Source organism: Petaurus breviceps, unplaced genomic scaffold (genome assembly GCF_028583685.1).
Source record: "Petaurus breviceps papuanus isolate PSGF00001 unplaced genomic scaffold, PetGlider_PUasm1.0 189, whole genome shotgun sequence".
Lineage (NCBI taxonomy): Eukaryota > Metazoa > Chordata > Mammalia > Diprotodontia > Petauridae > Petaurus > Petaurus breviceps.
Window position 1 is genome coordinate 13,585,408 of NW_027185809.1, and position 25,053 is coordinate 13,610,460.

The 25,053-nt window shown below is 42.4% G+C and overlaps 1 protein-coding gene across 1 annotated transcript in view; it reads right to left on the reverse strand.

The window, feature by feature from the left end:
• The window catches only part of IFT43 (intraflagellar transport 43), a 345,957-nt gene that overhangs the window by 55,981 nt on the left and 264,923 nt on the right, over window positions 1–25,053 (reverse strand). Inside the window, exon 4 of the mRNA XM_069091931.1 lies at window positions 22,515–22,579. Coding sequence (XP_068948032.1) covers window positions 22,515–22,579 — 65 coding nt within the window. The remainder of the gene's footprint in view (window positions 1–22,514; window positions 22,580–25,053) is intronic.

Consider the following 25,053-nt stretch of genomic DNA (forward strand, 5'->3'; position numbering starts at 1 on the left):
TAATAATTCTAATATAATAAATATAAATTCTAGATATAATAACTAATCTAGAATTCTCTGAACAGGACTCCTCAACAAGTAGTCATCCAATCTCAACTTCATTCAAAGACCTCTAGTGAGATAGAACCAATTACTAGCCAAGACTGCCAATTCCAGTTTTCAAATTTTTAGGAAAATTTCTTCCTTGGTTTCTGATTCTGTAGTGTGACTTCTCACACTTTACATTTACTCCAGTTAAGCTTCATTCTATTAGATTCAATCCAATGGCCTGGTCCATTAAGCTTAGTCTAGATTTTGATTCTTTTATCCAATGTTTTAGTTAATATTCTCAGGTTTTGTCACCTGTAAATTCAGTAAGCACAATACCTCTGCCTTTCCCTAAGTCACTGACAAAAGCAGTAAGGAGAATAAAGCCAAGCTCAGATCCCTGGGACATATCATTGGAGAGTCTTATCTAAGTAATACTGACCCAATATTGGGTCAATAATATTTACTCTTCCTCGGGTACAATCATTTGACTATTGCTCAGTCTCCCTAATTGTACTATAATGTAGCCCTTCAAACCAGCTCAGCCCCTGTCTTTCTGCACTACTTTTTGACCTCCATGCAAACAGTCTTCTCACACTGGAGATGCCAGGGCATCCTCCTCCAACTGGTAAGGTCTTCCTAGGAAGCTCCATTAGAGGAAGTATCCCTGTCAGCCATGTTTACTTCAAATCTGGGTCAGCCTTGATTCTCTGAGAACTACTTTTCCACACTTATTCCCTGTCCACTCTCTCCCCCCAACTTCAGTTTTCAACTCCCTTTTATGTGTTGTCTTCCCCCACTGGAACATAAGCTCTCTGAAGGCAGTGATTATCATTCTTTTTTCTTGGATGAATATTCCCAGTGCTTGGCACCGTGCCTGGAACACATTAAGTTTTGTTACGTGTTTAATAAATGTTTTATCTGTCTATCTATCTATCTCCTTTCTCCCAACCTATGTGCAAGGATAGCATGAGAGACTTTGTCAAAAGTTTTGCTAAATCTACATAAAATTTTCCCTGGTCTATCTATTACTCTGTTAACTGTCAAAAAAGGAAATGAGGTTAGTCCATCTCTTCTTTCTGAAACTGGCACTTTTCCAATTTGGCAAACAGCTAAGTGTAGGTGCTAAATGACAGTTTAGACTAATTCAATATGTTGGGTCAGCTCTTTGGAGAAGATGACAATATTGATCTAAAAAAACCCCACCAACTTTTGGTATCCATCAGGTCTCTGAAAACCAAATTCATCAACCTTTGAAAATTGGCAGGGGTGTCATGTAAACTAATAAAGATAACTGAGTGTTTTTCCAGGGCATACCAGGTCTGAAAGATCTTCTTCCATTCACTGTCCCTTTATATGTACACCAGTCTGTCATATACCATATCCCAGGGATCCAATCTGGTGAATATCACTGTACTCTGCCAGCTTCCATCAGCCCATGGATAAAAATCAGCAGATTGTGGTCCTGGGTGGTGAAAGTATTTAGGGTGACATAGTTCAATCAATCAACACTTATTATGTGCCGAGTACTATGTTAAGCACTGGAGATACAAAAAGAGGGAAAAGGCAGTCTGTACCCTCAAGGAGCTTACAATCAAGCTGGGGAAACAACAAACAAATATATACAAACAAGCTATATATAGTAGAAATAGGAAATAGAGAGAAGGCACTGGAATTAAGAGCAGTTGGAAAAGGTTTCCTAAAGAAGACAGTTGCAACCATGATAATTTCTAGCTTCTAAGTACTAGCCCTGAGGTACTGGTTAGGAGTGAGGGCTTGGAGGTAGCAGATGAAGCCCATTTCTATCAAAGTTGCTGACTCTGGCTTGGTCAATGAGGAGATCCAACTGGCTGGGAATGAACATCCCAGAATTAGGCTGATAGGATGATTCACAGGCCTACATGTGGGCAATTTCTTTGCCATAGAGATGTTAAATTGATCCTAATGTGTTTAGACCTAGCACTGGAGAGGATACTCTGGCATGGGTTCCAGTTGGGGACTATGGTTAGATGTCAAAAAAAAAATCTGTTCTATGCAATGTAAAATTTCATAAACTAACTGTCTTGTATTATTCCAGGCAATCAATCTTTGGCACTATTGAGGGATGAAGATGGACTGTTATATACTGACATCCATAGGAACTTGGCCTTCCAAGTGAAAAGTCCCTCAAAATGCAGAATAAGACATACATTTTACAAGAGCCAATGAAGAGATTTGTTTTGCACTTTTGTTACAAGGGCTTTGTTTTTCTTCCCCCCCCCCAAAACAGGGTAGGCAACATTGAAGTATTTTTTTTAATGCTGAGAAGAGAACAGAAGTCCAGAAAGAAGCACTAACAAGCAGGATAACTTTGAAAGTCACAGACTGAACTTATTATAAACTTAGAAAAGCAACAGAATCCTTCAGTTTCATATAAAATTCTCCTTTTCTTGATTTCTCATAAAGTCACTAGCTTCCATTTGTTCCAACCTAATTCTGAAGGAATGATTCTCCTCATTGAGCTTTTGAGATTCTTTTTCCATCTGGCAAGTTTGGCTTTTGAAGGCATTCTCCTCCTCATTGCCTTTTTGAGCCTCTTTTGCCATTTGACTTAGTCTATTTTTTAAGGTATTATTTTCTTCAGTCAGGCTGTTGACTCTCATTTCATAATTTTCTTGCATTGTTCTCATTTCTCTTCCCAATTTTTCCTCTACTTCTCTTATTTGATTTTCAAAATCCTTCTTACGGTCCTCTATGGACTGTAACCAGCTCGTATGTTTTTTGGAAGCTTTTGGTGCAGGATTTCTGACTGCACTGTCTTCCTCCTGTTCCATGCTTTGATCCTTTTTGTCCCAAAAATAGGAGTGTAAAATTGGGTTGCTCTGTTTACTTTGCTCCCCTAGTTTGCTCATGTTGCCACTTAATTACTTGATTTTTGGGCTTTTTGCCACAGTAGGACTCTGCTACCAGACAGGGGAGCTTCGTACTGAATGCTGGGGTTTTCTCAGCTGCCAAAGGTATTAGTTGGGTGCCCTCTCTGAAGCCTCCACACACTCTGGCAAGCTGGTTGCATACCCCAGGACCTCCACCCTAGACCACAATCCAGATCCAAGCAGGTTAAAGCAAGAGCGCTTACCCCTCAGCCTGGGCACTTGGTCCCCCTGCAAACTGCAGACCAGGAGCTGAGGCTGCCACAGCTCCTCAGCGGCTTCTTGCCCTGGGGGGCAGAGGCCAACAGCTCTCCCAACTACTGGATCCCAAAGTCCACACTGCACTGACCTCTCACTGTGTCCTTAGCATCTATGTGTTGATAATTCTGGAAACCGCCACAGCTGCTGGTGATCTGAAGTTCCTCCAGCCAGCAGCTGGTCAGGCCGCCCTGGGGCTAAAACCTAGGTCTTATGTAGGGCCAGTTTTGGCTCCCAGAGTGCTGTGCTGGCCTATTCCTGCTGGCCTGCCAGGCTGTCGTCAGCGGGAAGTTCGCTTCTCTGTGTCATTTTGTGGGTTCTGTAGCTCCAAAGTTTCTTCAGAGTCACCTTTTACATGAATTGGAGGAAGTGAGAGCCGGAGCCCTGGTGGAAGTCCTGTTTCTACTATGCCATCTTGACTCTGCCCCCAAAATTCTCCTTTTCTGCTATGTATCTATTCATTTTATTCGGTATTTGTTAAGCTAACAATTTTGAAAACAGGAGGGAAAAAGTTTCAAACTATGGGATCTATTGATTATTTCAACTACCACCAGGGCAATCTAAGAATTCTAAGGTACTTGCAAGCTCCCTAGGTATGAGAGTTATACATTGAGTTGTCCAAGGTCTCGGAGTCCACTAAAACTTCATCCACGATATCAGTTGTGTTCTTGAAGGTCACAATTAGGTGAGCCATGGAATGAGATGTAAGGACTAAATAAAGGCCTCTCTACCCCTTTGAGTGCAGTGACAGGCAGGCTGGGGGGAACCTTGGTATCTTTCTGAGCTGCTTCATTCCCCCAGCTCCCCAACTTACCTCCCACTGCCATCATTCGACAGACTCTGGATCTAACACAACTTTAGCCACAACTCAATGTCCTCCAAAAATTGATTCATTAAGAGAGGGCACTTTCCATGCCAGGTCTTGACTTGGGGATTTGAAGGAGCTGCCTGACAACCAGTCTTTTTTCTCCAAAGGGACTATCAAAAGTCATCTTGAATTCTTAAAGGAAACCTTCCACAATGGGGGTAAAGGGCAGCAGGTCTCCTACTCTACAAAGCTGAGGGCCACTATGACCACCTCAGCACAGGCTATGGAGAATTCCTAGGGCTAGAAAGCCATCAACAACATGCACTGGACAAAGGAGTCTTCCTTACACTTACTGAAGGAGTCTGGGGCCATTTTTGATGCTATTAGGAATCAGGCCAGCTGATTCTACCTGCTGCCTGAACCAGGTGTTTGCTTCCCACAAGGTAGGAAATGGATTTCATAGTGAATGAAGCCAATTCAAAATTTAAGTGCTCCAAATTGTCACAGCAGCTCAGAGGTCTCTGGAGCCCTCTGCTGGCGACCTTGCAAAATAGTCATTACCATTTGTTTTAGGAAACCAGTCACTGAGTCATGGAATCATTGATTTAAAGCTGGAATCAGCATTGGAGGTCAATCCAGTCCAACCCTCTCCTTCATTTTACAAATAAGGAAAATGGGGGCCAGAGAAGTGACATGATTTATCCAAAGTCACACAGCTGACAAGCGGCAGAGATGGGATTTGAAGTTGGATTTTCAGATTCCAAATTCTATACTCTTTCCAGGGAACCACAACTGGGTTCTATAAAGCTGGGCAAGAGGCCAGAGCACAAGGCCATGAAGCCTCCTCACACATTACAGAGCTCATTCTCTCCAAAGTCAGAATCCTGCTCATATAAGGCAGGCACAGAGGATCGAGCCTTTCCTCCTGAGTGTGCCATGACAAAGGCTTCCCAAGAGTTTGTATCAAGGGGCACCAAGAGGCAGGGTTGGGATGACGTATTTAGTGAAGTCATTTCCCTTCTATGGGAATGTGTAAAATAAAATTTGTAAAAAACAAAAAAACTTGGACTCACTGGCCTCCAAGGTACAAATGACCTTTTGTGTAAATGACACAAAACTCTCCACCGTGGCAAGACCACTCTGCTCCTCGTCTAAGAGTGTCTTGTGATTTCCCAACTCCATGCCTTTGTTCACGCGATTCTCCCAATGTGGAAAACCCACTGCATTCCTCTCTGATTAATCCTGCCCACAGTTCAAAGCTCAAGTCTTCCCTCCTCCATGAGGCCTTCTCTGACTATTCCAGCCCATTGGGATCATTCTTTCCCCTGAATTCACAGCACTCACTGGAACAAATAAGCATGGTTGGTATTGGGAAATCACTCGAATTTTTTCAATTATTTGATTCTTGTGCTTTTAAGTGCTTATGCTTTTTTTTTTTTTACTACACCATTAAGTTCTCTAAATTAGAAGCTCTTAGGAAATTATATTGCAATTGACTACATATGATACATCTCTGTATCTAGTAAGCTGGAATCCCTCCTTCTATACAAAGCCTTTCCCCAATCCCTATTAAGTTTAGTGCTTGCTCTCTGTTGATTATTTTCTATTTATCCTATATATAGCTTGTTTGAATATCTTTGTTTGCTTGGTATCTCCCCCAACAGACTGAGCTCTTTGAAGGTAAGGATTGTCTTTTGCCGTTTTTTTTTTTTTTAAGCAATCGGGGTTAAGTAACTTGCTTAAGGTTACATGGCCAGTTATTTCTGGGTGTGGTGCTGAGTATCTGAGCCCGGATTTGATCCAGGTCGTCCCAACACTGGAGCCGGTGCTCTTACTCGCTGAGCCAGCTGGCGGCCCCTAAGCAATTGGGGTTAAGTAACTTGCTCAAGGTTACACGGCCAGGTGTTTCTGGGTGGGGGCTAAGTGTCTGAGCCAGGATTCGATCCCCAGGTCATCCCGACACTGGAGCCGGTGCTCTTACTTGCTGTGCTACCTGGCCGCCCCTTTTGCCATTCTTTACTACTGCAATTAGCACAATGCCTGTTATAAAGTTGGTGCTTAATAATATGCTTATTGGGGCAGCAAGGTGGTGCAGCCTTGGAGTCAGGAGGACCTGAGTTCAAATCCGGCTTTAGACGCTTGACTAGCTGTGTGACCTTGGGCAAGTCACTTAACCCTAACTGCCCTGCCTTCCCTCCTCCAAAAAGACCAAAAAAATATGCTTATTGACTGTGTGACCCTAGAGAAGTCACTTAACTCCTTTCAGCCTCAGTTTCATCAACTATACAAAGGGAAAAATCACAGCACACACCCCCTCACAAGGTCATTGCTTAATAAAGACTTGTTCCCTTCATCCCTCCTATACTAAAGAGGTTTCAATCCCTTTTCAAAAAAGGAAGAAAAGTTGGGAAAGGAAGGGTCCTCAGAGCAAGTGTCCTACTCTGTTAGACTCAGAACCTCACACTCTTTATCTTTAGGCTAATAAATATTCTAACTGCTTTGCTCACAATCCTGTGCCCCAGAAAGGGCAGCTGAAATGCCAGAGTCTCACATCAAGAAACAGCTATGCCAGGAACTAGTATCAAGCAGCAGCATTGGCCACCTGGGAACAGATCCAATTCCTGACGGGCAAAAGAATGATCATTTCCGAAGCCTAAATGAACCTCATAATTTGCCTAATTAAGTCTCTGAATGGCAGCATTAGCCTGCTCTCTTCATGGAAGTAGGCAAGTCACTTAGTTCTCACCTTCTCAAAAGCCTGGAAGCCACACGCCCAGGCTTTGGAGATAGTCTGATTGATGAGATGCCAAGGGCTTGTCTCCCCACCCATAATTCTCTCAGGGACATTCCCCAGCTCCCAGGGAAACAGGTTGCATATACATCAGAGATGCCCAGCAACAAATATTTAGAGACCCTGCTCTAAGAAAGGCATACAGGTGTGGAGAGGGATACAGATAAGTAAAAGACAGTCCCTACCCTCATGGAGATTACAATCTAATGCGAAGGCATGGCAGATGAACAGATAATTAAGAATCCTTCCATCGATTAACCACACAAGGAAATGAATAATAAATATCAGTTAAATGGTAAAGAAAATACATCTCCCAACTATTCACTTGGGAATGCTTCTATCTATAACTGTCTTAGAGGGGAGAAGAGAGAAAGAACATACCCATAGTCTCACCTTTTAGGGGCAAACTCTATGTTGTCCTTAGTGTGTGAAGGTGATGCTCCCGACTTCGGAAGGACACAGGCTTGGAGCTACTTTTCCAGTCGTGGGAACAATTCACAGTGAGACATCCATCTATATTCTCTTGCCCTTCTGACCATTCATCCAATTAGTGGCTCAATCTTGTTGACTGAACCTCTCATGCCTGTAACCTCCTTTCCATTTCTCCAATTGCCACCTGCTCTAGGCCCTCGTTGCCTCTTGCCTAGACTACTGTAAAAGCCTTCAGACCCAGACCCTTGTCTCCACTCGTGCCCTCACTTCAATCCCGTCTTTATTACCCGCTAGGTTAATCTTCCTCATGCTAATCACATCACTCAGCTTCTCAAAACCTGCTGGTGACTCCCTGTTTCATTGTTCTTGTTCAGTCATTTCAATCATGTCTGACTATTCATGACCCCATTTGAGATTTTCTTAGCAAAGATACCAGAGTAGTCTGCCATTTTCTTCTTCAGCTTGTTTTATAGATGAGGAAACTGAGGCAGACAGGGTTAAGTAGTTACAGAGCTGGTAAGTGTCTGAGGCAAGATTTGAACTCAGGAAGATGAGGCTTCTTGAATCTCGGCCCAGTGTTCTATCCACTGTACCACCTACCTGCCCCAATTCCCTATTTAATACAGGTCAAATTTGTTATCCTGGCATTCAAGGCCCTTCATAATCTGGTTGCAACATACCTTTCTCACCTCACCCTCTCACTACTCAAAGCTGTTGTTAAATTAGACTACTTACCACCTTCTAACACAGTTTATACCTCCCCATGTAAGTACATGTGCTTATTCTGTTCTCTCCATTTGGAATGCCCTGTCTCTCACAGTTCTGTTGGTTTATCCATTCTTCAAAGTTCCTCTCACGGAATCATCCTCGATCCAGAAGTGAATGTTCTGGGCGATGAACTCCCCACAATACTTTACATCTTATGACACATTTACATTCTTCTTTTTAAAAAGTAGTTATTTGTATGCAATTGTAAGTCATGGTCCCTAAACTAAAGCTCTGGGTTTACACAGATGGAATTTCATTTTGAGGATCCCTCATATCAATCTTTCTTTGGCTCACACTCCCACTTAGGGTTTCACCTAGGAATACCAGAATTTGGCTCGTGCCTCAGGTTAGCATAATATTAAACGTACAATAGGCTTTGTTCCACCTGACAAAAATCACAGAACTAAAATGATATTTACACCCAAGACAACGGTCAAATTAATTTCTCCTCTCTCTTTGGTGAGCCCTGCGTCCCCCAGAGGCCTATATTGTCCAGTAGATCACTGGTTTCCAAAGTGGAGAGTAGCTATAGGCTCAATTATTATTTCATTCTTATCTCATCCTTTTAAAATAAATAAATAGTCTTTATAAAATGCTTTAAGATTTGTGGAGAATTTTAACATATTATCTCATTTGATCCTCACAGTAACCCTGTGAGGTAGTTGCTATTATTATCCCCATTTTTACATATGAGGAAACTGTGACAAAAAGAGATTAAATGACTTGCCCAGGGTCACACAGCTTGTAAGTGTCTAAGGCTAGATTTTAACTCAGGTCTTCCTGATTCCAGGCCTGAATTCTAACCAACTAATTATCAGTAGAGAAATACACATATATTGTCCTTAAAAACATTTTCTAGAGAGGGGTGTACAATTAGAAAGGTTTGGGGTCCATTGCTTGCACTCCTCCCAACAAGGTTAAAAATGGGGGTCACTAGAGAGTCGTCTTCTCCTCGACCCGCATGTTCCATATAAACCCCAGTACCGGGACAAGGTCTGGGTTTGGTGCTCCACAGCATGGCCCTGTTCCTTGTTCCTCTCTGCTCTGGCTTCTGCTCAAGACAGAGACTTTTCCTTTGTGTAGAGGAAGCTTGGCCCCATGGCTGTCCTTTCTAAAGTCATGCAGTCACTTATGCAATTGGTTCCCTAGGGGGGAAGGGGATGCACAGACTTCATCCAGGGAATCAGAATGTGTGTGTGTGTGTGTGTGTGTGTGTGTGTGTGTGTGTACAAGCACACACAAGTGAGTGTGAAACTGGCTTCTCTCTGTCCATCTCTTTCTGGTTTTCTCTATGACCACTTACTTATCTATGCTTCCTCCTCCTTTTTCTGTTTTAAAGTCCAGACTCAAGGTGGTAGCTCAGAGAACTTCATCGAAAAGAGATGGGTGAAAAGTACCAAGGGACTTCATCATCCAATGATACCTGAGACAAGGGGCGTTCACACCTTGTTAAAGAGGGATAGATGTCAAAACAAAAGCCTCGTCTGGATCAACCTGGAGATTCCTCAGGACTTGGCCTGTCCAGGAATTTCACACCTAGAGGGGACACAAGGCAGGATTCAGGGGACTACCAAGCTCCAGATGAGGCCTCCTTTCCACACCATTTAATCCCAACTAGGCTGTGAACTCTAGGAGGTCAGGGCCAGAGCCATCTTCTTTACTGTGTCTGAGATGTTCAGAGGGCTGCCAAGCCCACTTCAAGGCTGCTCATCCAGCTTCGGTGCCCACCTGATTCACCCAACACAACCTGTGGCCCCAAGAAGCTGTAGCATGTATAGAAGCCACATCCCAGGGATACCATCTCGGCAGAGGGCCTAAACTAGGTTGAGAGTAACCAACAGACCTCAAACCCAGTGAGTTAGGGGCATGTCCACCCCAAGCATGTGAAGGTTTTCCCGGGAGGAAGGAGTGGATAAGAACACTTTGTTCCAATGGCCATGAAGGGGATGAAAGCAAATGCCATTCAGCACTTAGAGCTTGGTCAGACATCAAAGACTTCAAGGCCATTCACTGTCTCCTGGGCCTTGGCCAGATGTCTTGACTTTTGTCTTGCTACTAGATATCAATGGCTCAGGAAGAGTCAGGGTGATGACTTTGCCTCACTTAAATCCAATTCACAAGCCAAGTCAAGCTATCACCCGTGATGTCACTGGTCCCCTTCAAAAATGAAGGATGAACAGCAACATCTGATACACACACACAAGTATGTATACTTGTATACACACACGCAAATATGTGTAGGCACACATATACATGTACATGCATAGGTATGTATGTGTGTGCACAAAGTATGCATATACATACACATGTGAGTATATATGTATATGTGTGCATATATACATACACACATACACACTCCCTGTGTATGGTAAATACATAACCAGTATCTGTTAAACCGAAATAAATTACTGACAGTTGTAGGTTTTAGGGTAACATGCATTGATAATTTGATAGTAAAACTACTTACCTATAAAGGTCAAACCCCACAAATGTAACCTCATTTACAACATACAATAAAGTGACATCTAGAAACTCAATGTTCTTTAGAGTAGGAATTGCTATGTCTTTTCCCAGCTTTAATCTCTGGTTGAGCACTGGAAACTAATCAACCCCATTCCCATGGGTGAAATGTCATGAGAGGCTGAAGGAAAAGGTTGATGGGACAAGAGAATTCCCTAAAAATGGGACACAAAATGATTGACACCAATGGAGAAAAGATGCACCAGTTTTATGGGCATGACTGGCGGATGGTTTTGCTTTTTTTTTTTTTGGAAAGGATACTTTTAGGAGGGTCTAAATTCCTTTCACACTTTAATAGGCCCTATTATATCACAACCCTGCCCAAGGACGAATGGTTAGTAATGGTTAGCCATAGAATGTCTCCCACAAACTTGCTGGAAAGGACTAATGATGATGATGATGATGATGATGATGATGATAAATAATGATGATAGCCCTTACATAGAACACTAAGGTGTGCAAAGCTCTTCAGACATATTATCCATTTTATCCTCCCAACAAGCCTGGGAGGTAGGCACTATTAATATCCTCTTTTTGCAGATGAGAGAACCAAGGCAGATGGAGACTTGCCCAAGGTCACCCAGCTAATAAATGTCTGAGGCCTGATTTGAGCTCAAGTGTTTCTAAGCCCAGGCCCAGTGCTCTATCCACTGTGCCATCAAGCTGCCTACCACTGAATGATGCATCAGTTGCCTGGTAGAACTGCGACAGCCTTATAGAAATGCACCTGATACGTTACACTTGGCCCCCAGGCCTCAATCAAAATCGTGTTCTCTTAAGCATCGGGTTGATCCCTAACCACATTGAGAGTCTGCCCAGGAGAGTTATCTCATCTATCTCTAAACTACGAGGAGAGAGCCAACAGTGGACGCTTGACAGCCACTTTACTTTAACTTTCCAGAGCAGGAAGTAGTGTCTGAATGATGCAGCACGTGCGGCTTTGGGGAACAGATTTCTATTCCCTTCACTTGGGAAACACATGACAGATTTTCAAGATTCCAATTATTTCTGACTTAGTCATTTGCACATGCAAATTGAGTTTATGACACCAGGCATGACTCCCCTAGCACTAGATTCCACAAAAATATAACTCGAACCATCCCTGCTTGTTCTGTACCTAACATCACTGTCTTATTCCAAAGGAACACAGGACCAACATGCCCAAACAACATTTCTCAGTGAGAGAAAATCAGTCAGTCAATAAATATTTATTAAGCACCTACTATGGGTCAGGCACTGTGCCAAGTACTGGGGATAGAAAGAAAGATAAAAAATAGTCCCTTGGGGCAGCTAGGTGGCACAGTGAATAGAGCACTGGCCCTGAGGTCAGGAGGACCTGAGTTCAAATCCAGCCTCAACCACCTGACACACTTCATAGTTGTATGACCTTGGGCAAGTCACTTAACCCCAATTGGCTTGCCTTCCCCCCTCCAAAATAAAAAGTACCAATCAATGTCTTCCATGTGGAAAAACACATCCTACTTTCCCCTAGTAGATGGAGAATGCTTCTTTTCATTAGAGAAGTTGGGTGTTAGCTACTTCATCTTTAGCACTGTTAACAAAATCTCAGCAAAACAACACAGAGGACTCATGGAGCTTATTCTCCTTTACCATGATTCAAAGTTACTCTCTATGTTTTAAGCAAACGATAAGCACAAAGCAAATGGCCTCCCAGCTGGAAGCCTCCGTAGAGAGAACTAAAACTGAGGATGCTATTAAGAGAATTGCTAACTGGCTAGGAGTCAGAAGACCAAGAAGTGGGTTCACTATTGATATGATCTTCCTTGGGACTCAGTTTTCCCCTAGTAAAGTTAGATCTGATATGACATTTAGCACCTTGTCCATCTCATGGGACCAGGGTAAGAATTAACAAAATAATCATTGGAAAGTGTTTTTTTAAGCTCCTCAGAAAAAAAGAAAAAATAAACCAATCACGCTCTTCATATACATTAACTTGGGCTTAGGAGAATGAAGAATTTTTCATAGCCTCAATTTGAGACTGAACAACTATGTATTCCTAAGCAATGCCTAACTCACCACGGAGACATATCCTTCTAATATATAAACTAGGGTAGAGTGGTGCTGGTTCAAAGGAATGAAATACCTCTCCCCTACTCTGCTCACCTGTCCAAGAGCTCCTCAGGTACCTTTCACTTTTGTAGCGAACAAGAATGTAAGAACTAGCTGCTATCAGCAAAGGTGAAGGGACTGTGCTACGGGCAATGACATAAAGGAAGAGGACAGAAGCCCTTTAGTATTCCTTGAACATCTTGGCCATTAAAAAAAAAAGGGGGAGAGAGACAGGGAGAGAGGGAGAAACTCTGGGCCTGCCACACCGCAGCCTGACTGCCATCTTGATGTCCTTGATGCGTGCAGATGGTGTGGAAGTGGCTGGCATTAGAATAACCCATGAGAAAGAATGAGAGGCCAATGGAGATTTATGTGAGGAGAGTGAGATGGACAAGGTAAAATTGTCAGGAGGAGTTGTTAGAAAGTAAAATATATTGTGACAATTCCACTCCTGCCGTTCATCAATAAACTGACAGATCATTTAGTGTCAATTAGGAGTGATAGATGGACAAGTCCCCATGATCCTGGGCCAAAATTAATGGCTGGGAGGGAGAGGGTGATTGAAAATGACGGCTGACATTGAGAAGAAAGTCCTGAAGGTCCCTGAGGGGCCATTACTTGTCTCATTCCCTTGCAGATCAATGCAGGGACAAACCCAAAAACAGACACTTTGAGACAAAACTTAATCAGACTTCCTTTTCTTCCTTCTTTTTCTAAGTTTAGTCCTGCCTTATTCCTCACTCCCAGGTCTGTCCATCCCAATCACCAGCATGTGGTTAACGGGAGGACCCTTCCCTCCTTCTGCAGGCCCGTCTGTGGCAATGGGGAACCCACCTCTAGGCTGAGAGCCCTTTGAAATCCTTTATTTTGGTGTGGGGGACAAGGCAGGTGTGAATGCTCTCGGAAACAGCCAGCTTTGGGGCAGCTCATAACTGCAACCTTTGCCAGATGCCAGCCAGGGAATCCTTTCATTTCAAGTTCTTAAATTCTCCCAGCCCAAAGCATAGAATCAAAGGATTTAGCTTTAGAGCTAAACAGGACCCTCTAGGATGTTAAGTCCAAGCCCTCTCATTTTTACAGATGAGAAAACTGAGGGAGGTTAGGTGACTTGTCCTGAGGCGGGATCTGAACCCAGGTCTCCTGACTCCAGGCCCAGCACTCTGCCCAATTTCTCTGCCTCCTGGGTCATCTTATGCAGATAAAACACAATGACATTTGAGATCCTTCACTTTTTTTTTCCCAGGAGGTTTAACTTCACTTTTCATCTTTAAGGTCCCCTAATCTACCCAGGACCAGAATCCCTGAAAGAGCCCCCTCTCCAGCTCAGGATTAGCCTTTCACTCATTTGGCATGTAAACCTGTGAGTCTATAATGCCCCCTGCCATGGTAGGCATGACATGACCCTGACCCATGGGACCTTTGGCAGGGTCAGTAGAGACAAATGCTTTTAATATAAATAGCAGGGCTGCTAGGTACATCTCCCCATATAGCCAACACAATTTATTCGGAAATCTTAGGGAAGGAAAAACTGAGCTGCCATCAACACCTCAGAAGAGATTTTGGACAATAAAGGCTATGAAAAACCGAGGTGTTATAGAATTACTGACCCCACAGATCCCGATGAATACCTACTGCTGCTACCTCCTTCTGTATGAGACACTGACATGACTGAACCATTGTTTGGTATATGATACTCTCCATTAATTTAGTACACTTAAGATTAGGTAGAGAATTCACTGAGGATCTCACCACAAAGGGTAATGTCTCCAAGTGCAAATCCAAAATGATTATTTTTCATGATTCTGTCACGGCATAGTGGACAGAGTGCTGAATACAGGAAGATCAGAGTTCAAATCCCACTCCAAATACACTACCTGTGTGACCCTGGGTCAGTCACTTAATAGCTCTATGCCTCAGTTTCCCCAGCTGTAAAATGAAGACAATGGAACTGATGGCCTTTAAGGTCCCTTTTAGCTCTGAATCCATGATGCTATGATAATTCCGATTTTAGAACCACAATCTTAGAATCACAATGCTAATGTTATAGTCCCCTAGATATGGAATAAGCATTACATAATACTAATCACTACTAATTGACATGGCTCTGCAGGGCATTGCTCTAAGCCAGGGAATGTCCTGGGACCCCTCCTCCATGGAGGCTCACACAAAAACTCAATGGGGGTCATGGAGTTCTGCAGTGTCGAATGGCTCTTTGGTGGTCACACTAGTCTAACTTCCAGGCCATGATATAAGTATGAGATTTAGAGTTGAAAAGAACTCTAGAAACTGTTGTCTAAGCCCCTTCTTTGAGGCCCAGAGGAGGTAAGTGAGGAGTTGAGGCCCAGGGTCTCCTGGGTAGTAAACGGTACAGATGGGATGCCCAATCCAAGGTTCTCTCCACTACAGCACACTTCCTAAAGTGCTTCCTAAACTTTTTCCACTTGCTATCCCTTTCCTGAGTTTCAGCAGCATTTTTTTTTTTTGCCGTTGCATGGCCTGAGGGCATAGCAGTGCCAAGCGTGCGTGCCTTGTGTTCGGAACCAAGGTAGCAGTGCAGTTGCCGATGCAATACAGGCAAGCTCTGCCAGAAAGACCTCGGATTCATGACGTGCTTGATTCTGAGTTAATTTTTGGCCTTTGCCCGCTTAGAAACCTTTTATTGATGCGCTGCTCTATGACACGGGTCTCCTCTACCCCCTATCGCTTTCGGGTCTTAAGATCACCCACCACAAAAAGGGGCAGACAAAGAATGAGATTTCCTGTTCGGGGCGGAACAAAGTAGAGAGTGCAGGAAGTGGGTGCCACCCGTTACTCACAAGATGAAAAATATAAAAAACTTTCGACTAAAAGTAGATTCGTTTTCTTGTTGTGAAGGCAACAGAGAGAGGATAGTCTTTTCCCCAGAGGATGCTTCCCTTTCCTGCTGGCAAGCATCCTGGCAGTGAGATCAGGGACATAAAAGGGAGCTCCACCTTCTGTTCATTGCTGAGGCTGCACCCACTGTGAAGGAGACGGCAAGTGAAAGTGCCTGTGATGCCTGCCAGAAATGGAGCTTAAGAGCAGAGCCACAGCATGAAGGGACCCTCAAGATTATCTAGTCTAATTCTCATTTTACAGGGGAGGAAACTGAGGCACCAAGAAGTTCAATAACTTGCCCATGGCAGCACTGAAAGTTGGGATCTGAACACAGGTGCTCTGAGTCCAAATTCAACATCCTTTTCATTGCATCGTGGAAATGGGAGGATGAAAAGGGCAACTATTAATAATGATAATAGTAATAGCATTTATATAGCACTTTACCAACCTTATCTCATTTTATCCACAACAACCCTGGGAGGTAAGTGCTATTTATATCTTCATTTTACAAATGAGGAAACTGAGGCAGGTGGAAATTAAGTGATTTGCTCAGGGTAACAGTTAGTAAATGACTGAGGCTGAATTTGAACTTAGGTCTTCCTAATTCCAAGTCTAGAGCTCTATCCACTGTGCTACCGAGCTACTGAGCTTTGTGAAAAGCCACACTGGAGGTCATTTATGAAAAAGGAAAGGTGACACATAAACATGCAACATTTCAAGTAAAAATATCAAAGAAGTCTCCATGATCCACTAAATAGTTGAAATGTTTTTCTTTTTTTTTTTATTGTTCTGGAGGAGGGAAGGTCGGGCAATTGAGGTTAAGTGAGTTTAAGTGCCCAAAGTCACACAGCTAGAAAGCATGACGTGTCTGAGGCCAGATTTGAACTTCGGTCCTCCTGACTCCAGGGCCAGTGCTCTATTCACCGTGCCACTAGCTGCCCCGAGAAATGCTCTTCTTATTCCAGGTTCGTTTGGCCCCTTTCTAACTTTAAGCCACGTAACCATGGATAAGCTGATTAACCTCTCTGAGCTTCAGTTTACTCATCTATAAAATGGGGATATTGTCTTTCCCTACCTCCCTCACAAGGCTGTTATGAATGCTGAGATAATACACGTAGAAAGTGCTTTGTAAACCACAGAATGTCGTACAAAAATAAAGAGTGCAACTGAAGGTTTAATTTAACAAGTGCTCAGAACGCCTGCCAGAAATGGACCCTTAAGAGCAGAGATTTAGATCAAAGGCAGACCAGTTTTCTTGTTATGACTCAAATACAGCCAAGGAAAACCACAAAGGTACAAAGAAAGTTAAAAAAAATTATCCCAGCTCTCAAGAACAAGAGTGGAAGATGTTTGGGGATTGCATATGTATATGGAAAGGTCTGGGGAAGCACTGCTATAACTGTTCGGGTCTATGGATCAAAAAACTCCAAAGAACCCCATTAACAAAAGACCCCCTTCTGCCTTTTTCCATTTGCCACTTAGTGGGGGAAATCAGAATTAAAAGGATCATGACACTGCTTTGGAGAAAATACCAATGAGAAGCGAAAGAGCGAAAACGAATGCAATGAGAAAAATGTCTGTGAAAACGAGACAAGCTAAAAAATGTAGAGAGGCAGAAAAGGGATAGAGATAGGCAAGGAAAACCGTAAGGGTAAGGTTCTAGAAAAGGTGAGGGTGGGAGTGGGGGGAAGGGAATGGGAAAAAGAAGTGAAGGCTGGGGGTGACCTCTCTCCCTGACCCCAGGACCAGCCCTGTCTCTGCTGTACCATACATTACGTCTCATAGTTCCTCATCACGCATAGCACTTCTCTCTTTTCCCTTTCCTACAGACAAGGATTTTGGTAGTGACATAAAAGGGAGCTCCATCTTTGGAGGTGATATTATATATGAGGAGGCAGCTACGGGGCAGGCTATGTGGGCCTGGACTCGGGAAGACCTGAGTCCAAATCCAGCTACAGGATGTTGTGTCTACTTGTTGGTATCTGAGGCGGGATTTAAATTCAGGTCATCTTGAATGCTCTATCTGCTGGTCTTTTTTCAGTCGTGTCCAATTTGGGGGTTTTCTTAGAAAAGATACTGGAGGGGTTTGCCATTTCCTTCTCTAGCTCATCTTCCAGATAAGGAAATTGTGACAAACATGGTTAAGTGACTTGCCCAGGGTCCCAGAGTTAGTAAGTATCTGAGGTCAGATATGAACTCAGGTCCTCCTGACTTCAGGGTGGGTACCCTATCCATTGCACCACCTAGCTGCCTCAAATACTACAATGTTCATGACAGATGGGAGAACAAGCAAAACAAGCAATCCAATTTAACAAACAATTCTTAAGAATCTACTATGCCCAGAACACAGTGCTAGGTCCTAGGGAAAATAGGAAGTGTAAATAAAACACAGGCCTTACCCTTCTGGAGTTTACAGGTTAGCAGAGGATGTAATAGCACTATCAGGCGTCATAACCTTTTTTGAATCACAGACCCCTTTGCCAGGTTGGTGAAACCTGCAGACCCCTTCTTCTTTTTTTCTTTTTTTTTGGAGGGGGGAAGTGAGACAATCAGGGTTAAGTGATCTGTCCAACCAAGGTCAAAGAGTTAGTAAGTGTCAAGTGTCTGAGGCCGGATTTGAGCTCAGGTCCTCCTGACTCCAGGGCTGATGCTCTATTCACTTTGCCACCTAGCTGCCCCCCTCCTGAATAAGGTTTTTAAATATATAAACTGAAATAAAGAAGATTCCAAAGGAAATCACACATGGTAAAACAGTTATAAATTTTTTTATAAACAAGTTCACACACCCCAGGTAAAGAACCCTTGCCCTGGTCAAGATGGCAGAGTAGAAGCAGGTCTTCCGCATGGCTCCGGCTTCCACCTTCCCCAATTCATGTAAAAGGGGACTGAACAAACTTTGGAGCTGCAGAACCCACAAAATGACATTCCCGCTGAGGACAGCCCAGCAGGCCAGCAGGACTCCACCAGCACAGTGCTCTGGGAGCCGAGCGCAGCATGACTCCAAGGTTATAGCCCCAGGGCAGGCCTGACCAGCTGCTGGCTGTAGGGACTTCAGATCACCAGCAGCTGTGGCCATTTCCAGAATTATCAACACACAGAGGCTAAGGACAAAGTGAGAGGTCAGTGCACTGTGGACTTTGGGACCCAGTAGTTGGGAGTGCCTTGGCTTTTACCCCTGGGGCGAGAAGCCACTGAGTAGCCACGGCTGTGCAGCCGCCCCAATGTGGCAGCTTCAGCTCCTGGCCTGCAGAGTGTAGGGGGACCAAGCGACCAGTCTGATGGGCAATCTCTCTTGTTTTAACGTGCTTGTATCTGGATTGTGGTCTAGGGTGGTGGTCCTGAGGTGTGTGTCCAGCTTGCCAGAGTGTGTAGAGGCTTCAGCAAGGGCATCCAACTAATACCTTCCGAGCTGAGAAAACCCCAGCGTTTGGTACAAAGCTCCCCTGTCTGGTAGCAGAGTCCTACTGTGGCAAAAAGCCCAAAAGTCAAGTAATTGAGTGGCAACATGACCAGGCAAAGGAAACAAAGCAAACAGAAGAACCCAACATTAGACTCCTATTTTGGGGGCAAAAAGGATCAAAGCATGGAACAGGAGGAAGAAAGTGAAGTCAGAACTCCTGCACCAAAAGCTCCAAAGGAAAATATGAGCTGGTTACAGGCCATAGAGGACCTTAAGAAGCAGATACGAGAAGTGGAGGAAAAACTGGGAAGAGAAATGAGAACAATGCAAGAAAATTATGAAATGAGAGTCAACAGCCTGAATGAGGAAAATAACACCTTAAAAAATAGACTAACTCAATTGGCAAAAGAGGTTCAAAAAGGCAATGAGGACAAGAATGCCTTAAAAAGTCGAATTTGCCAGATGGAAAAAGAATTTCAAAAGCTCACTGAGGAGAATCATTGCTTCAGAATTAGATTGGAGCAAATGGAAGCTAATGACTTTATGAGAAATCAAGATGCTGTTAAACAGATCCAAACAAATGAAAGAATAGAAGGCAATGTGAAATATCTCATGGGAAAAATAACTGACCTGGAAAATAGATCCAGGAGAGATAATTTTAAAATTATTGGACTACCTGAAAGCCATGATCAAAGAAAGAACCTAGAAATTATCCTCCAAGAAATCCTCAAGGAAAAGTGCCCTGATGTTTTAGAACCAGAGGGCAAAATAGAGGTTGAAAGAATCCACCAATCACCTCCTGAAAAAGATCCCAAAAAGAAAACTCCTAGGAATATCATAGCCAGGTTCCAGGATTTCCAGAGAAGAGAATATTACAAACAGGCAGGAAGAAACAATTTGAATATTGTGGAAACACAATCAGGATAACCCAGGATCTGGCAGCTTCTACACTGAGGGATCAAAGGGCTTGGGATGTTATATTCCGGAGGTCAAAGGAGCTGGGATTAAAACCAAGAATCACCTACCCAGCAAAACTGAGAATCATGTTTCAGGGGAAAATATGGTCATTCAGTGGAATAGAGGACTTTCAAGTATTCTTGATGAAAAAAACAGAGTTGAATAGAAAATTTGACATTCAGATACAAGAAGCAAGAGAAGCATGAGAATGTAAATAGGGAAAAAAAACATAAGGAACTTATCAGAGTTGAACTATTAACATTCCTACATGGAAAAACAATAATTGTAACTGATGAAACTTTTCTCAGTATGAAAATAGTTGAAGGGAATATATATGTCTACATATGAGGGTATATGGGCATATGAATACATATGTGAATGTGTGTATATATGTTTACAGGTATATATAGATGGAGGGCACAGGACCAATTTAATAGGAAGGGATGATAATTAAAAGGTGAAATGAAGAGGTGAGAGAGGAATATAATGAGAGGAGATGGGGAGAGACAGAATGGGGTAAACTATCTCACATAGAAGAGGCAAGGGAAATGGTTACAATGGAGGGGAAGAATAGGAAGGCAAAAGGGAATGAGTCAACCTTATTCTCATTGAATTTGGCTTGGGGAGGGAATGAAATACACACTAAATAGGATATCTCACCCTACAGGAGAGTGGGGGGGAAGAGGATGAGAGGGGGGATGATGGAAGGGAGGGCAGGCTGGGGGGGAGGGAAGTTGGAAGCATCCACTTTTGAAAAGGGACAGGATCAAAGTAGAGAATAGAACAAGTGGGAGGTGGGGTAGGAGGGAGGGAAATATAGTCAGTCTTTTACAATACATCTACTATGTTAATGTTTTGTATTAGCTACATGTACAACCTATACTGAACTGCTTATCTTCCCAGTAAGGGTGGTGACAAGGGAGGAAGGGAATGAATTTGGAATTCAAAGTTTTAAAATGAAATTATATATATATATACTATTATTAATACTATTTTACATGTAATTGGGAAATAAGATATACAGGCACTAGGGCATAGAGATCCACCATGCCCTACTGGAAAATTCAAATGGGGTATGGGAGAAAATATGGGAGAGAGCAGATTGGAGGAGGAGATATCCTGTGGGACTGCTATTTTGGGGCGGTGGGTAGGGGAAAAACGGGGAGAAAATTTGCAACTCAAAATCTGGCAGAAATTAATGATGTAAATCAGAAGTTAATAAAGCATTTGAAAAATGAAAAAAAAAAGTACCCTTGCCCTAAATGACACAAAATAAGTATATATTCCTCAAATGATAGCAAAAAATGTTAATTACCTTCAATTTGTAATGATTTTACTCTGGTGTGGTAAAGTCATTCAATGTTCTAACAACAAAGAAATTAGAAACAGCAGTGGGGTACAATGGAAAGTATGGTACATTTGGCATCAGAGGACCTGGGTTCAAACCTTGCCTCTGCTACAACCTATCTATATGATGTTGGGCAAGTTTCTTCACTCCTTCGCTAAGGTCCTCAGCTCCTGCTACTGTAAAGTGAATGGATCAGACTGGGCAACCTCCAAGTTCTCTTTCATCTCCAAATTTCTTGTTGTTGATGTTCAGTCATGTCCAGCTGCCTTCCTGGCTATTGGGACAATCCGTTTTCATCCTCCCATTCTGCCTGAGGGGGAAAGTCTTCCCATGTGTGGGACATACATCCCCCTATCTCATCAACGCGTTTGAGGCCTGTCAGTTACCCTCAGCCTGACTTGGCCCGTCTGCCTAGACTCTGGGCATGCTGCAGCTTCTGAGAGACACAAGTGAGAGCTGAGTGCCATGCAGACACCAAACTTTAGCCAGTCATATTTATTTCAAAGGTAACCCCTGGTATGATGTCTGGTTGATGTAGCAGATACAGCACTGTAGCTGGAGTCAAGAAGTCCAGAGTTCAAAACTGGCCTCAGACTCCTACCAGCTGCGCGACCTTAGGATGTCACCTGAGTTTCCTCACTGGCAAAAAGGGGCTAAAAATAGCACCTGCCTCCTACGGCTGTTGTGATGGTAAAAAGAGATAACGTTCGTAAAGTTCTCAGCAAACTTTAAAGTGCTATGTAAGTGCTATGATGATAGTAGACTGAACACAGTTTTATTTACTTTGCTTTGATTAGATATTTTTCAATTATCAATAAATCCCAAAGAACTTCAAAGAAAAAAAAAAGAGTTCCAAACAATGCTTGTTTATGCAGGAGAGTGCCTACTGTAGCCAGGGTGAGAGAGTTCACATACTTTAAGGCATTATTTTCTAGAATGACTGAAAAGAAATTTCTACTATTAATTCCCTTGTTCTGCAAACAATCCTCCTTGTTAAGTTTCTTCCACGCTTCGGTGAAAGCCCATAGGCCAAGCTACAGCAAGAGGTCATGCGTTCCTTAACGCTGGATGTCTTCAATCCAAGGCCACTATTATCCATCCTTTTTTTTTTTTCTTTTTGGAGGGGGAAGTTAGGGCAGTTGGGGTTAAGTGACTTGCTCAAAGTCACAAAGCTAAGTTTTTTGTGTTAAGTGTCTAAGACAGGATTTGAACTCAGGTCCTCCTGACTCCAGGGCCGGTGCTCTATTCACTGCCCCACCTAGCCATCCGATCCATCCTTTCTATTGTGCTTTGGGGATTTACTTCCAGAACAGCAAATCGGGCAAGAAAAGCAAACCACCATTGTCACCATGAAAACGTCATGTACTCACTTGGAGACTTTCACGGAGTCATCTGCCCATCCTCCTTGTCGTCGGGCTGGCTTTGGTGGGAGACCCTGTAAAGAGGAAAAAAAGAAGCAGAAACCAAAACAACTTATTTATACACAAGGCTCGACCCTAACAATAATCTGTTTGCATGTGGCTGATGGAATCAAGACCATGCCTTCGAGATGGAGAATTGGTTAACTGATACAAAAACTGAAGGATCAAGATTCTCACCCTCCTTCAAACTCTGTTTTTGTGAAAAGTTCACAGGTTGAAACCTGTACTGATTATTTAGGCAGAAAATAGTAAGTTGCAATGGAGCAAATGAGAAACTCAATCTGAAGACTTTAGAACATAAGAACTAAAAATATTCAGTGACTATGAATAACACCCAACTGAAAGGGGGGAAATAATCAGTAAAAGTACCAGCATAGGGAAAGAAAAGCAGCCTCATCTTTTTTGGTTTAATAACCAAGGTTGAACTGCTAAAACTAGTAAGTTAATAAAAACTAATAGCAAATTAATAGTAAAAATAGCAAAAGTAAATTTAAAGTAAAAACATTCATTTCATTTTCTAAGAAATTTAAATATTCACCACTGTTTTCATTAAGTTTTAGAAATGTCAGTAATACTAATGCATTGAAATGTTAGGCTGATTGAAATTTCCTATGAATTTCTCAAAACTTACTCTCTAACTTAAAAAAAATGCCTTAACTGATGAAAGCAAAAGCTTTGAATCTAGAATCACTTCCCAATAACACCCAACTTTCCTTTCACCAAACAATAAGAAACAAAAACAAGTTAAGCAAAGCTATCTGATTGAGGCTGGAAAGGGTAAGTAACATCTCCATTTATGGTTTACTATTCCTTAACAGAGAGGAAATATGTGTCAACTGAGACCAATCCTGGATACCTTTTGCATTTGATCTAACTTCCACTGTCTTCATTTCCATCATTGTAACTACCGTATTCAGTATATTTTTTCTCCTGGTTCTGTTTTGTGCATCAGTTCCTATCAGTCTTCCCATGTTTCTCTAAATTCCTCATGTTTGTCGTTCATTAGACGGTAAATTCCTTGAGAGCAGGCAGTGTCTTTTGCCTCTTTTTATATCTCCAGAGCTAAGCACACTGCCTGGCAGACAGTAGGCATTTAATAAGTGTTTATTGATTGGTTACGTTCACAATACTTCATTATATTATGTCACACTTTGTTTAGTTATCTTGCCCAATTAATGGACATATACTTTGTTTCCAACTTTGTCCTACTACAAAAAAATGTTTCTATGACTATTTGGCAATATATGGCACCTTCTTATCATTAACCTCTTTAGGCTAAAAGTCCAGTAAAGGGACCAACGGGTCAAAGAGTGCAAGCAGTTAGCGGTCTACTGTTTGCTTTGTTTTGCTCCAAATTGGTTTTCACACCGGCAGGCCCAATTCAAGGCTCCAGCCACAGTTCCTTGTATTAGCCTATCTGTCATCCCTCAGTCCTCCCCACATTGACTATTTCCTTCTTTCACCCTCTTTGCTAATGTGATAGGTTTGAGGTGATATCTCATAGTTGTAATTTGTCTTTCTCTTCTTATTTGTGATTAGGAGCATTTTCCTACCTAGTTATTGATGCTCTGAATTCATTCTCTTGGACACTTGATATCCTGTGATCTGATTGCTGAACTTTGGGGAAATGCTTTTTTTACTCTTATATGCTTGTGTTGATTTCCTATAGATTATGGGACATTAAGTTTGGAGGGGTTTTTTGTTGTTTTTTTATGATATGGTTGATGCAAATATTTTACCCAAAACATAGTTTTACTTCTTAACCTACTCTATAACTTTTTTTCTGAGAATCATTTTTCAAGGTGTCAAAACAGCTTTTATACTTTTCATTTAAGGCAATGTGGAATAATGGAAAGAGTGCTAAACCAGGAATTAAATTTAAGTCCTAGTTCTGTCACTTATTATTACCTGTCTAATCTGTGAAAAATCCTCTGAGCCTCAGCCTCCTTATCTGAATAATGGAAATGATACTATTTGGGTATTGCGAAGATCCAAATCAGGTCATGCATGTAAAGTCATATATAAATCAAAGCCATGCCAGTACACTATAAAGGAGGCCAACAAGGACATTATTCTCCTTCTCTGGAGATGGAAACCCAAAAGCCACATCAAGAACTTCCTAAAAGGCTATCACACAAAATGCTTCTGCATAGGCTACTTTGACTATTGTCAAATACTACTACATTGACTATTCTGTCAATTCTCAAATAAGAGCTTCTTAAATGTCTCAATTCTAGCCTGGTGCAATGGAAAGAACACTAGATGGGGGCATCGGGAGACCTGAGTTCCGATCTCAGCTCTACCACTAATCACTTGTGTGACTTTAGGCAAATCACTTAATTTCTTTGGGTCTCAGATACCCATATCTATAAAACGAGATTAAAAAAAAAATATCTTGTGGCAACCCAAAGAACTATACAAAATGAAGCCAAGCTATCTTTTATGTCTTAGAAACACAAAAGAAAGATCAATATTTATCAAATGGATG